Source organism: Brassica oleracea, chromosome C8 (genome assembly GCF_000695525.1).
Source record: "Brassica oleracea var. oleracea cultivar TO1000 chromosome C8, BOL, whole genome shotgun sequence".
NCBI classification, from domain to species: domain Eukaryota; kingdom Viridiplantae; phylum Streptophyta; class Magnoliopsida; order Brassicales; family Brassicaceae; genus Brassica; species Brassica oleracea.
This window is the reverse complement of record NC_027755.1, coordinates 19,483,573-19,498,638: the sequence shown is the minus strand read 5'-3', so window position 1 is coordinate 19,498,638 and position 15,066 is coordinate 19,483,573. Positions and strand designations below refer to the sequence as shown.

The window sequence follows — 15,066 nt, the reverse complement described above, 5'->3', positions numbered from 1 at the left end:
CAGTCCCCCACCGAGGTGGATCAAAACTAGCGGCGAGTATCCGTAGCAGCCTACATTCGGCCTCGGTCATAATATTTGTTTTTAAAGTATTTCATTTTTTTTTCTATCATAGTTTTCATGCATCGAACACTTCAATCTTTAAGCTCAATTATTATTATTATTATTATTATTATTATTATTTTGTAATTTAGCTCAAATATTATTTCATCCGTCAAACATAGTTGTTACTAAGATCTTTCATACATATAAATATTAATAGCATGTGTGTGTTGATGATCTTTAAAAACATGTTCAAGGACACTTGGGGCCGCCTTTGGAGTTTTTAATATCACGGTAACAAGGGCATTCGTCTTTGTTTCCATAAGTACCAGAGGGAACACAACCATTACACTTCTCGCAACATATATTGCAATACTTGAGGCACTCTTCATGTTGTGATGCCTTTGAGCATCTCACGTTGCACTTTCCACCACATGCTGTTAATTCATTCATCGATCATCACACATAAAACTCTTTTGTTAAGAAAAAAACTAGACCACCAAATGACAAACTACCTGAAACAATATCTAACTACAGAAAAATTATACTTACACGAATCAGCGGTTGAAGGTACAAAAAATGAAGATGTGAGGAGAAAAAAGATTATGCAGAATTGTACAACCATGAGCTTCATCTTTGTTTTTGGTTAAGATGAGAAAAAAAAAACTTCAAGTTCGTGAAAATTAAAGAGTGGTGACTTGGGAGATGGTGAAATTGTGGATGTAAGGAGAGGGTTACTTATAGTGAGAAAATGTGAAGTGAAACGTTTGTCATCTGTTATTCTAATTAAATTATAAGGATCTGAAGATTTCTTACTTGTTATACCGTTTTACTTTGAAGTAATTATATATTTCGTAGACCGAATCTACCCTATACATGAATCTGTATGAATTGTTTTCTGTTATTCTAATTTAATTATAAGGGTCTATAAATGAAGATTTCTTACTTGATTTACCATTTTATTTTGAGATAATTATATATTTCATAAAGACAGAATCTACCCTATACATGAATCTATGAATTGTCATTTGTTATCCCATTATTCATTAAAAAAATTGTAACCTTAAGTTTATACTAATTAAAAAAAGACCATGCTTAGGTTTCACTTAATTAGAATGTCAATTTAGCTTATGTGACAGCTTAAGAATCAATTGAAAAAATGTTGGTCCAAATCCAATTACTAGAGAACATTATATTAACTCAAAATATAAGAAGTGTGCATTATTTCCTTAAATAAGTGTTACGGAATTATCTAATATGATTAACATATATATGACAATTAATGACTATAAATAATAAAAATTTGATAACAATTTTTGCATCTTTCATCATTTTTGTTTAATTTTATAATATTAAAAAAAAATAAACAATCACATTAACTATTTAATAAAAAATTAGATTTTTTCTTATATGTTATATTTTGAATTTTTAAATGACTTTAAATTACAAAAATGAGAAAACCTTATATGTTATTTTTAAAAAAATTTAAAATGACTTTAAATTACAATAATGAGGAAACTTTATATGTTATATTTTTCTTATATGTTAGATTTTCTCTTATATGTTATATTTTGAATTTTTTAAAAAGACTTTAAATACAAAAATGTAAGTTTTCCTTAAGCACACGACTAAAATTATTAAAATGACATGTATCAATTCGATGTTTGACCTGAAACCTTTCAAAACCATATGGAAAATAAATGTCAAAATAATTCAACCATGGAAACAATATTTTTCACTTTTTTCAAGAATGTGTTCGGTGAAAAAAAATAAGGTTTTTGTGTCATAATTGTTTTATTGTCCAATCCTATCAACCCATAATATATTAATTATCGTTTAGTTCCACAATTTTTAATAAAAGTTGATCCGCTCCATCGGAAAGAAATTATATAATAATAACAAAAACATTGTATATGTATAAATAAAATGATCAAATATATAAAAAAAATTGTCGATAATATATATAAATAAACTCACCATGCGCAAAGCGCAAGTCTTATCTTAGTTCTAATTAAATTATAATGATGTACAAATGAACATTTCTTACTTGTCATACCGTTTTTACATTGAGGTAATTATATATATATATATATATATTATTATTATTATTATTATTATTTTTTTTGATAACTCTGGTATCTGGACAGCAACATTCCCAACTATCCCGTTATACCGTTTTACTTTGAGGTAATTATATATTTCATAGATAGAATCGTATACACGAATCTTTATGAATTGTAAAATTGTTTCTTACACTGCATATTTATCTTGCCTTACATAACAAGTTATAAATATACTTTTAGAAATTGTAAATTTGTGTTCTTACACTGTTGCATATTTATCTTGCGTTACATAACAAGTTGAATAACAATATACTGATGATTATGAAAGAAAAGTGCTCAAAGTTTCTTACTTGTTGGTTGCTCACAGTCTCACATAATTTAATCTAACAAGAACCAGGACTAATGTCACATTTACTTTAAATATATCAGTTATATTTTCCATGATTTAATCGAAAATGGGAAATTAAATATCATTGTTAATATAAACTAGTATCTGATAAAAAAAATCTTTGATCTCAGTTTTCATCTCTTTTTTTTATTAATCTCAAACTTCACAAATATAAAACCTTTTTATATATGATTTTAGTTTTACATAACAGTTTGATATAAGTTATAACTTTTGAAAATGTAAACATTTTTTACTCTCTATTTTTTCTTAAATATAAAAAGATATAATTCATGAAAAAAATGTTAATATTTTTATAAAATCATATAAATAGATAGTCTTAATATTTTCTTATATTAATAATGTTTTCGGATGGTATCAGTTTTGCCAGGACAAATTACAAATCTGATAACCATGGTGGGGGAACAAATTCAAAATCCATGACTTGTAAATAGCTAGTTTTTTTTGTAGCTAGTTTCATATAGTGGTATTCAAACATTTGAAGAAATCCAAAAATGTGGAAAATGCACTAAAGAATAATATTAGCACTTTTAGCAGTGTCTAAGAATACGGCTAACTAGACAACAAATATACAGTAGTTATTACTTATGTACATTGAATCATTCTTCTATTTTTTTTTCTCTTTCAATCGGTCATATAAATAAATTTATTTTATTTTGTGGATTATCAATATTGCACACTATTGTTCGGCATTCATTTCTCTATTAACATACGCATTGATTACAATGGTTCGACAAAAATATATAAAAGTTAGTACACTGTCCAACAATTCACTCCACCAAAACCTAGAGTTGAATAGTTCCCAGAAAAATCTGTGTAATGTAAAACTGAATTTATGAAAACAACCTAGATCCTAGGACCAAATACATATTTTTTAATTTATTTTTAGTACCAAAGTACTATATAAAACTGAAATTACTATATAAAGCCATGATTTGCTTCGAAGGACATCACTTTTTGCTACAATTACGCAGATTGTTCTCTCAAAATGAGAACTGTGACTCTCTCGCTCTACATATATAGAGAGAGATGGACTGAAAACAAGAGAAACATAGTAGCATATATAAAAGCTTAAACGAGAACAAAATGGATAGGGAAAGAGAAACATAGTAGCATATATATAAAAGCTTAAACGAGAACAAAACGAAAAACGGATAGTGAAGAATGCTATGAAAGATCTCAGTATTCATTCACGGGATTCAATCATAGAGATGAACCTAACTTATCAATGTTCACATGGAAAGATTAATGTTACATGTGCTTATGAGAGTTTTTGAAGAAGAAGGAGCTCAAGTTTTGAGTGCTAATCTCCAGATCTTGAATGATAGGACCGCTTATACAATCATAGCCCAGGTATGAACGCAGCCAGGAATAAGTATGTAAATATATACACTGCACATGCATAACTTCATGGTCTGAAGAAATTGAATTTTTTTTAAAAAAAAACATGTGCTAAATCAATAAGCCTAAAATTTGCACTTAGCCAATGAAATGGCCAGACGACTAGACCAAAGATATACAAATGAGGAAAAGACGAATTGCAAATGAGTTTCTTTTGTTTCTTTGCGGCCAACATGTTTTTCCATCAGTTTTCAAATGCTTTTATTAATTGAACATGGAATTGATTTGTCTTGGTCCCTTTTAGTCGATAGTACTTTGGTAAAGAAATTTTGGCCGTTTTGTCGTCATCGGACTATTATGCCATTGAAATGGTCATCGATAAAAGTTTTCTACAAACCTACTATACTTTCCAGTATTTGATCATTGGCTCAAAGCTTATTGTTTAAGTATCCTCTGATTTAAAAATTATTCCCATGAAAATTAAAACCTCTGAACACTGTAGCTAAAGTCCTAGAAATGTATCCAACCATACCCAACTAATCTTCTTCTTCTTCTTCTTTTTTTTTCTAAATAATCTTCTTTTTTTAGCAACATGTAAATAATCTTCTTTATTGTAAATAATCTATTTCGAAAATAGCATCTTTTTTTTTTTGTTCAAAATTTCAAAGTAAGTAGAAATTTATTTGGTAGGAAAGAATAAGCACAGTATTTAGTAGTGTGCAAGCTTACGGACGCAATCACAAAAACCATGACTTTTGGGAAAACATCACTTTCCTTTAAATTACGCAGCTTTTTCTATCAACATTGAGAATTTTGAGACTTTATATATAGTGATAAGATAGATTTCAAAAGAGAGAAACATAGTAACATAAAGCTTAGAAGAAGAGAAGATTTCACCCCCAAAATAAAATTCACCAAAAAAAGAAAGCTTAGAAGAAAACAGAAAGAATGGACAGGGAGGGGGGAAGAGAAGTAGGAGAAGGAAGCTCAATGTCGTCGAGGGAACAACGAAACCTCAGAGAGCAAGAGCGACGAATGCGCATGAAACATCTCTTCAATATACTCTCTTCTCATGTTTCTCCCACTCATAGGGTTCTTATATCCTTCTCTTCTCTATCTATACAGTATATTGTACATATATATATTTGGTATATTGTAAAATATACCAAAACTATTTTGTATATAATGTTGTTACAAAAGTAAAAAAAAAATGTATAATGCAGACTTAATTACAAGTGTTCATTTATAGGCCTTTTAGTATTGGTTATATTTATATATATTTGATCATATATAACCACATTCATGCCAAAAAAGAAAGTAATTAAGTTTGAAATTTTTATTGGCTCTAACAGTTACCGGTGCCTCAACTTATAGAACAAGCGACATCATACATGATCCAATTGAAAGAGAAGGTAAATTATCTAAAGGAGAAGAAAATGACTTTGTTAGGAGAAATGGGGAAACACTCTGAGGGGTTGTCGTCGTCACTTCTGCCGAAACTCAGTATTTATTCGCGGGATTCAACCATACAAATGAACCTGCTTATCGATCTGAACATGAAAAGAGTGATGCTACACCAGCTTTTAAGTGTTTTTGAAGAAGAAGGAGCTGAAGTTATGAATGCTAATACTCAGAAATTGAATGATAGGATGATCATTTATACAATCATAGCCCAGGTATGCATGACCATCCACACATAGTATGTATAATATACACACACGCGCATATGCATGTTTTTTTGTAACGTCTTTTTAATATAGCTTTGAATTCATTTGATATTTGCATGTACGTGATCGCCTAAATAAATATATTCGCAGGCTATCATATCTCGCATCGGCATTGATCCATCAAGGATAGAAGAGAGAGTTAGGGATATCATCTTCTGATACAAAATTTGAAGCATTATTATATCCCTTAATCATTAGTCAATGCTAGTGTTTTATGCAATACTTTTAGGGTGATTTTACAAAGGTACAAGTTGTCTAAACATAAGATGAGTATATTTATTGTTGTTTTTGAGTGTGACAAAATAATTGTTTTTGAGTTCGATTATGTAAGCATGAGAAAAATGACTAAGAAAAAGTTTCTTGGTTAATGATATTTACTTAAAATCAGTGCGTATATTCATTTGAGTACTTTTGTGATTTATTTGAGTACTTTGTATTTATACAAAACTTTCAAACACACCAAATGCTACACCCTGATGTTTAAACATACATACCCCTACGAAAATATTAAGTTTTTCGGTAAATTATCTATATACCGAAGCCTATGATCTTTAGTATTATTTTAAAATTTCTAAACATATTCTACATTTGTGTTAATGTATATTAAACTATCTTTCATCGTATATGGGCATTATTTTAATTTTTGATCAATTAATTTAATAAAACTTCATAATACTAAATTGACAGACTAACCACTATAAAATCACTATTCTCTAGAGAAACAGAGACAACAAAGGTTCTAAATCTCTTTGACCTTCATCATATGTTAGTGCAAGATAAAACTATGCATTAAAACAATATTATCATATATTTTTGAATTTTTCTCAAAATCTATGTATTAACCCCCTTTGAAAATATTGAGTTTTCGGTAAATGTTCTATATACTGAAGCCTATGATCTTTAGTGTTGTTTTAAAATTTCTAAACACATTCTACATTTGTATTAATTTATATTTAACTCTCTTTCAGTGTACATGAGTCTCGTTTTAATTTTTTATCAATTAATTTAGTAAAACTTCTAGTGCAGGATGCAACTATGCATTAAAACAATATTGTCATATTTTTGGAAAATTTTTAAAATCTATGTGTTAACAACCCCTACAAAAATATTGAGTTTTCGGTAAATGTTCTATATACTGAACCCAATGATTTAGTGTTGAAAAATTTTAAATACATTCTACGTTTGTATTAATTTATATTAAACTCTCTTTCAGGGTAAATGAGCCTCGTTTTAATTTTTTATTAATTAATTTAGTAAAACTTCATAATACTCCCTAAATTGGTGGACTAACCACTATAAAATCGCTATTTTCTAGAGAAACGGAGACAACAAAGGTTACAAACCTCTTTGACCTTCATCATATGTTAGTGCAGGATACAACTATGCATTAAAACAGTATTGTCATATTTTTTGAATTTTTCTCAAAATCTATGCGTTAACCCCCTACGAAATATTGAGTTTTTCGGTAATGCTCTATATACTGAAGCCTATGATCTTTAGTGTTGTTTTAAAAATTTTAAATACATTCTACGTTTGTATTAATTTATATTAAACTCTCTTTCAGGGTAAATGAGCCTCGTTTTAATTTTTTATTAATTAATTTAGTAAAACTTCATAATACTCCCTAAATTGGTGGATTATATTAAAGCAATTGTGCCCCATGACCATGAAAAAAAATAATATTAGGCGAACGGATACGACTCTATTACAAGAAATTATATTAAAACCGTTATGGTCATGGTAACGGTTTTATGGTCATGGGGCACAATTGCTTTCATAATCCCATCCTTGCCCTTACACTAGCTCTGAGGCGAGTTTGACACACTGAGCTTCTGCAGATATACATGCTATGAGTTGTAATTATTACTCTACTGAACCGTACTTCATGCCACCACTTAACATCTAAAACTAAACATATATTGAATTTTGAAATTATTCCATCTCAACTGTTATCTCTCTCCCTGGTTAAATTTATTTTCTTATTTCTTCTAGATCTTTGAACAAAAAAAATCTTCTTCAAGATCTATTCGTGTTATCCTCTACAAATCCAGTTTTAGATTCAACTCCCCAAACTACATTCATCTCCCTATCATCAGATCCGCCATGTTTCGTTTCTAAAAAGAAGAAACCATAGACTCCGTCAAGTCCCATCTCGATAATTGCCACCTCCTCACCGCCATCAAATACACAACCTCACCGTCAAGCAGCTCCAAGACCTTTAAACCCGGTCCTGTTCTGTCCATTCACAGGCACTAGATTACCTTTTGTCTGTATCCTCTCTTTCTCTCTGATATGGGCAACAAAAACGCGAGAGACTCTCGAAGCCAACCACAACCCATCTCTGTTCGAAGACAACGAATGTGCTGAGATTAACTCTCGTTAACAACCCATGTCTTCTTCCTCCGCATCTCCTCCTGAGATCATGGGTCTATCTCTTCCTCAGACCCTTGTGCTACTCAATCTACTCTCATGTTTTTTCCTCAGGTTCTCTCTCCCAGATTCACTTATCTTAAAGACAGATCTGAAAAAGATTTACAGTTTGTATCTATCTTTATTGTAGGTGTGCTCTTTTCCGATTTATGATGGGCATGGTGGTTCTTTAGCTGCATAGTTTTCTAAGAAGCATCTTCACCTTGACGGTTTTCAGCTGGGTTACTACGTGAGTTGGTATGTTTTACTTTGTTCAGATTAATAATGTTTTTTCTTTTTTTTTGCAAATTAAGACTGTTTTTCAACATGATTGAGTTGTTCTCGTGAATTCATATATTTGCTAAAGTCTGAACCTTTTGTGGTTTTGTTTGACCAGCAGAATTTCTATATGATTGGGAAAGATAAAAGGACCGAACCTTTTGAAGGGCTCTGAAGCTAGATATGACTCAGACTCATCAAACAGAGCTCAACTTTTTTACCAAGATTGAACAGCTTACACAGATGCCTCGAAAATTAGAGAAGGACACACAAGGGAAAAACATGAAAATTGTGGTTTGGTGATTGTGTATGACAATTGTATCCGTATTTAATATCATATCCTAATAACTAAGTGGATGTGTAGTTGTTATCCAACTATCATTGAGTTTATACTTGCATTTCCCAAATATCGAGATACTATTGTTAATATCCGGTTTTAATCCTTCTGAAATTACTTATATAACCTGACAACTATTTATAATATATACCGGTTTTGGAAAACTTTATCCAGAATATAAACGTTAACCACAAACCAGATTTCAGAAACTAAAACCGGATAAAAAGTGTATACATGTTATGTATATGTAATATCTAGTTATAATACACATTATCCAAAAGTGTATGCATGTTATGTATATTAAAATGTGTATGGGAGAGTTTGCAATATACATAAAACAAACTGTAATTAGGTGAGTGGATACGATACTGTTGAAAGCTCAATATCCCGAGACTAACAATACTGCTAGGTCTGCAGGTAGACCTGACACTTGCATATATATTCCCATTTATTGTGTATCCGAAATACTATAAAAATACCGGTTTTACTTGTAGGTATCTGAATTCAAATCTCGACTAATTACTTGACTTGGTGCCATAATGTATTATCCGGTTCATTCCTATTAACTTCACAAATATGGAAAACTATTTTTTGGCTATTACCATTATAATCAGGATTATCGCTTTACTAATATAACCGCTATAATCCCGATTACCGCTTTAAAACATAGAGAACTATTTTCTGGATTTTATCGTTATAATCCGGATTATCGCTGAATTATCCGTTTTTGTATCTTTTTAAATTATCCGGTTTATTTTTCAGAGAATAAAAAAAATCATCGAGTTTATTGTTTCGAATGATCCGGTTAGTACTCCGCCAAAAAAATCGTAAATGTATACGTAGTTACATATCTGGATTCATATAAAAATACCTTGTTAACAATACTTTGATCCGTACATTCGCCGAGAGTCCAAGTAATCTAAAAACCATTTCTTTCATTTTGAACTGTCTCTATATTTTGTTATTAACTCCTAGGGAGTTACTAACATTAACAATATGCACTGGCTTAGATGGATGCCGTGAGCCTTTTAGTTTATTTTTCATTTTTTTTTAATAGATGGCAGAATGGTAATTTCAGTACCATCTTCTTCTCTTGCAACCTGCAACTTTTATGGGTCAAAAATGGCTATCTCTCTTTATTTTTTCCTGATCTTTCACGCTTTTCATTTTGATTAAGACTTTATAGATATAAGGTATATTTGAAATAATTTGGATTTTAGTTTCATTAAACAAGTTGCATTGAGTCGCCTATAACTCGCCGCCTCTCACTGTAAAACGGACAACACAGCCATAACATCCATTGATTTGCTCCATCCTGCCACAGCCAAGCTCTGATAGTCGCACGGACAAGCTCCGATAGTCACACGGACGAGCTCCACTGATTCGCTGCATTACTCCTCGGATTTGCTCCATCTTGCCATGGCCAAGCTCCGCTCCGATAATCACACGCACCAATTTAAATCCAATATATTTCAACTTCAAGACCCCGACAAAACTCTGACACAAAATCTGAACATGCTGACCTCCTTACCTACCTACAAAGCTGATAATCGAGAAGGCTATCCTCAAACAATATTCCTCTGAGGCCAATAACGTAATATCAGCCGTTAATGATAACCAGTTACCCAATTGCATGATCACCTAATTACCCCTTCTTTTAATTAAGCTAAATAGCTCATTATATTAACCACTAGAAAATCGTTATTCTCTAGATAAACGGAGACAACAAAGGTTCCAAACCTATTTGACCTTCATGTTAGTGCATGATGCAACTACGCATTAAGACAGTATTGTCATATTTTTGAATTTTTTTTCTCAAAATCTATGTATTAACCTGTAGAAACCCGTTAAAAAAAAAGAGAATGGTCAAGTATCTTTGTGGTGGTCGAGTCGCGGGCAATAAGGATCGATCGAGAAGTTTTAAAGTACGAGGTGGGCGAAGAAGTGATCGTGAGTGAACTATGAGTCGAATAAGTTGTTCGACCATAGTTAGAAGATGTCTTAGATTGATGAGACCGACATTGATCAGAAGAACGGTATGGGAGCATAACATTTTTGGAGCACAACGGTTTAGAAGCTCGACGTTTTAGAAGAACGACGTTTCTTCAGTACGAAGTTTTCTGCGGAACTTCGTGTCAGCGGAATATTATTTCGAAGACATTGGAAGCAGGACGGGAATTAAGCAGGACGAGAATCAAGCACGACGGGAATCAAGCACGACGGGATCGAAGCACGACGGAAAAACCCGAAATTGGACGAAACCCTAATTTCGGTATTCTGTAATATTTTTCGGAGAAGCCGGAGGCTCGGAAAATATTATTGTCAAGGTTATAATGGAGTCTGGAGTTTATTAAAAATTATTCAGAACATCAGAATGGGAGTAGAAAAATATTCGAGATTGATCGCGGGTCAGAAATTTTTCGGAAAAACCGAAATCAGACGAATGGACCGAGAAGCACGAGGTGGCTTGGTGTGAGTGTTCAGAACGTCAACTTTCCAGCAAGCTGAGTGTCTACAGAAGCCCGAGGTGTCGCCGTGCATGGAAGCAGTACATGCAGCTTGACATGTAGAAGCACGAGGTGGATCGACCAGGCACGAGGTGTCTCCTCGCATGCAACCGAAGCATGCGGCCAGCCATGTGTGAGCTACTGTGGCACCTTGCATGAGTTCCAGTCATGCAGCCTGACATCTGGGAGGAGTGGTGGCGCCCTGCATGAGTCCTAGCCATGCTGAAGGACATGTGGAGCACGAGGTGTCGCCGTGCATGCGTCCGGAGCCATGCAGAGCGACACACGGGCGCCCACCAACCTGAAGCTGATTGGTTTCTGTCTCCTATAAATACCCCACGACCCCAGCTCATTTCTACACATCCAGACCTGTCCAAACTAAGTTAAAAACGTCAGAGAAAGGTAGAAAAAGAAAGCAAGTGATTCCGAGCTATTTCGAGAGTTTTAGAGAGTTTTCGAGGTCAGTTCTCTACTGATTTCGAGTCAGCGCCTAGGGAAGGTTATGTCCAAATGAATTCGTCCAGGCCAGTCAGTTCATTTGATGATCAAGCGAAAGTGCTGTCCGGAGTTAGTTCAGGTCTACGGATTCAGATCAGTCGAAGTTCTGCTCGATACTCCGCCGGGAAGTCCGAAGAACTGTCCAGAAGCTAAAGGAGGTTCTGTCCGAGTCCAGATCAGTCTGTCGAGGCTTGTCAGTTTCTTCATGGTGAAGCAAAGTTCTGTCGAATTCGAGATCAGTTCAGTCCAGTCAAGTCAAGACGTCCCTTGGGTTTTGGCCAAGTCATCTCCAATCAACCAGCTGCTTCTCGTCTAGAACACTGTGAGTTGGGTTTGTGTGAATTCCATTTGGAATTTAGGGTAGATCGAGTCGCATATAGATTAGAATGATCACGCTATTGAATGTGAGAGTCCTTAGGGTTATTGTATTTACGGAACCAGACTCAGTTTAGCAAGGGCTAAGCTGAGATGATTGGAATTAAGACTGAGTTAATAACCTGACTAGGACTAGGGCTAGGATGCATCATGTTTTCTATTCTTGTGTGTTAATATGGTTGAGTGCAGGTTCCCGTTATCTTTAAAGATAGTTTTGTAGCAGGAGGCTGAACTATCTGGGTAACGGTTTGATTGAGTTGTTTAGTATTGATATTGTTGTTTAGTAGTTAGTACTAAGGTCTTAGGCCATATAGGCCGGACTACTGGTACCATTAGTTAGTCTTGTTGAGTCAAGAGTCTAGTTAGGATCTGGAACTTTATCTTTAGGTTAGGTTCTAGATTGAGTTTGTGTTGTGTGAGTGTGCCGACAGTATGTGCGTAACCCGCCCATACAAGGCTTGTTTAGGGGTGATTAGTGTTTCCTCGGCCTCTTACCCAGCGGGTTCAAAGAAACCTCTTATTCGCTGGATCGGGAAGACTCAGACGAACGGGGTCATGTCCTATGGCTGAGTATTACATGACGGTGTAATGTGACAGTGACCCAAAGGACTGTGGGCTGTCGCGCGGTGACCCGAAGGACTGTGGGCCGCGGTCGGTTGAAAGTTCCTTTTTCTGGCCTTTGTGGTAGAAAGATCGGATATTGCCGATAGAGAGGAGGAACACGAAGTCACCAGGGCCTAGGTTAGGGTGTTGTGTTAGAGTGTCGTAAAGGGGTGATGGAACCCTCGAGTTAATGTAGCACCGATATACGGTGTTACGAGTTAGATCGAGTCGTTGGGAGTTAGTATCTTATTATTGTTGGGGTTGTGGTTGTTGATTGATTTGTTTGCAGGTTCTGACATTAAGTCCTAAGTCTGGTTTAGGTACCGGATTAGGCTTGGTGTGTATTTGGTTATTGTAGGCCAGACGTTGGCCTGTATGTATTTGAGGGATTGCTTGTGAAGGGTGGTGGATATTAAAGCTATGTGGTATCATTGGTTGGCGGATCATGTTCTTGTCTGATTGTTGGTCGTCCGGCTAATGATACTTGCATAGTTTAAGTGTCTAACACTACATGAGTACAAAAATCAGGCGTATGTATGGTTAACTAGGGATTGGCTGTTGACTTGTTTTAAGGCAGGTTCCCGTTACTTGTAGCTAGATCATGGCAGGAGGCAAAGTCTAACTTAGTAACGGTTTGCTTAACCTTAGCTTTTATTGCATGCTAGGGCTAGATTGATTGTTATTTTGGGTTGTCTTGGTTAGAGTCTAGGTTGAGGGTAGAGGCCGCCAGCTCACTGAGTAATACTAGATTACTCATCCAACTTCGTTGTCGTTTTTGCAGGTCGCTTTAGGTAAGGATGATCGGATAGCTTGGTGCTGGACGTTAGGACCACCGGAGTAGATTTTCATGCCTTTTGTAAACGGTATTGTGAATTGTGTTAAGTTGACTCGATTTGGCATTAGGCCGGGCCCAGTCTTGAATTATTCAATGTATGAGTATTTCTTGAATCAATAAAAGTAACTGTATTAAAGCCGGTGGCGCCCTGCATGAGTCCTGGCCATGCTGAAGGACATGTAGAGCACGAGGTGTCGCCGTGCATGCGTCCGGAGCCATGCGGAACGACACACGGGCGGCTACAACCTGAAGCTGATTGGTTGCTGTCTCCTATAAATACCCCACGACCCCAGCTCATTTCTACCCATCCAGACCTGTCCAAACTAAGTTAAAAACGTGAGAGAAGAGTAGAAAAAGAAAGCAAGTGATTCCGAGTTATTTCGAGAGTTTTAGAGTGTTTTCGAGGTCAGTTCTCTACTGATTTTGAGTCAGCGCCTAGGGAAGGTTCTGTCCAAATGAATTCATCCAAGCCAGTCAGTTCCTTTGATGATCAAGCGAAAGTGCTGTCCGGAGTTAGTTAAGGGCTACGGGTTCAGATCAGTCGAAGTTCTGCTCGATACTCCGCCGGGAAGTCCGAAGAACTGTCCAGAAGCTAAAAGAGGTTCTTTCCGAGTCCAGATCAGTCTGTGGATGCCTGTCAGTTTCTTCATGGTAAAGCCAAGGTCTGTCGAAGTCGAGATCAGTTCAGTCCAGTCAAGTCAAGACGTCCCTTGGGTTTTGGCCAAGTCCTCTCTGATCAACCAGCTGCTTCTCGCCTAGAACACTATGAGTTGGGTTTGTGTGAATTCCATTTGGAATTTAGGGTAGATCGAGTCGCATATAGATTAGAATGATCACGCTATTGAATTGTAGAGTCCTTAGGGTTATTTTATTTTCGGAACCGGACTCAGTTTAGAAAGGGCTAAGCTGAGATGAATGGAATTAAGACTGAGTTAATAACCTGACTAGGACTAGGGCTAGGATGCATCATGTCTTCTATTCTTGTGTGTTGATATGGTTGAGTGCAGGTTCCCGTTATCTTTAAAGATAGTTTCGTAGCAGGAGGCTGAACTATCTGGGTAACGGTTTGATTGAGTTGTTTAGTATTGATATTGTTGTTTAGTAGTTAGTACTAAGGTCTTAGGCCATATAGGCCGGACTACTGGTACCATTGGTTAGTCTTGTTGAGTCAAGAGTCTAGTTAGGATCTGGAACTTTATCTTTTGGTTAGGTTTTAGATTGAGTTTGTGTTGTGTGAGTGTGCCGACAGTATGTGCGTAACCCGCCCATACTAGGCTTGTTTAGGGGTGATTAGTGTTTCCTCGGCCTTGTACCCAGCGGGTTCAAGGAAACCCCTTATTCGCTGGATCGGGAAGACTCAGACGAACGGGGTCATGTCCTATGGCTGAGTATTACATGACGGTGTAATGTGGTAGTGACCCGAAGGACTGTGGGCTGTCGCGTGGTGACCCGAAGGACTGTGGGCCGCGGTCGGTTGAAATTTCCTTCTTCTGGCCTTTGTGGTTGGAAGATATGATATTGCCGATAGAGAGGAGGAACACGAAGTCACCAGGGCCCAGGTTAGAGTGTTGTGTTAGGGTGTCATAAAGGGGATATGGAACCCTCGAGTTAATGTAGCACCGATATACGGTGTTACGAGTTAGATCA

General features: G+C 35.4%; 2 protein-coding genes and 1 long non-coding RNA gene across 3 annotated transcripts; 2 read left to right on the top strand and 1 right to left on the bottom strand.

The window, feature by feature from the left end:
* Positions 1–218: 218 nt before the first annotated feature.
* On the bottom strand, positions 219–721 carry LOC106311213 (gibberellin-regulated protein 8-like). Its single transcript, XM_013748429.1, has 2 exons — positions 592–721; positions 219–476 (listed from the first exon to the last, which is right to left on the bottom strand). Exons 1-2 carry the CDS (start codon positions 671–673, stop codon positions 292–294), a joined length of 267 nt encoding a protein of 88 aa, XP_013603883.1. The 5' UTR covers positions 674–721; the 3' UTR covers positions 219–291.
* A 4,076-nt stretch (positions 722–4,797) lies between these two features.
* Positions 4,798–5,735, top strand: LOC106308871. The gene is made up of 3 exons (XM_013745977.1): positions 4,798–4,941; positions 5,202–5,525; positions 5,667–5,735. The coding sequence occupies exons 1-3, from the start codon at positions 4,798–4,800 to the stop codon at positions 5,733–5,735; spliced, it is 537 nt and encodes a 178-aa protein (XP_013601431.1).
* A 1,689-nt stretch (positions 5,736–7,424) lies between these two features.
* Positions 7,425–8,713, top strand: LOC106310448. Its single transcript, XR_001263785.1, has 3 exons — positions 7,425–8,060; positions 8,137–8,243; positions 8,386–8,713. It is a non-coding gene; the product is annotated as an uncharacterized LOC106310448 (long non-coding RNA).
* Positions 8,714–15,066: the final 6,353 nt, after the last annotated feature.

What these genes read in the sequence shown, in the direction of transcription:
- LOC106311213 (XM_013748429.1), bottom strand. Translation starts at nt 673, where the DNA reads ATGAAGCTCATGGTTGTACAATTCTGCATAATCTTTTTTCTCCTCACA. An exon ending in ACCTTCAACCGCTGATTCGT is followed by an intron (nt 477 to 591) that starts GTAAGTATAATT and finishes ATGAATTAACAG; the next exon opens with CATGTGGTGGAAAGTGCAAC.
- LOC106308871 (XM_013745977.1), top strand. Translation starts at nt 4,798, where the DNA reads ATGGACAGGGAGGGGGGAAGAGAAGTAGGAGAAGGAAGCTCAATGTCG. An exon ending in ATGTTTCTCCCACTCATAGG is followed by an intron (nt 4,942 to 5,201) that starts GTTCTTATATCC and finishes TGGCTCTAACAG; the next exon opens with TTACCGGTGCCTCAACTTAT. An exon ending in TTTATACAATCATAGCCCAG is followed by an intron (nt 5,526 to 5,666) that starts GTATGCATGACC and finishes ATATATTCGCAG; the next exon opens with GCTATCATATCTCGCATCGG.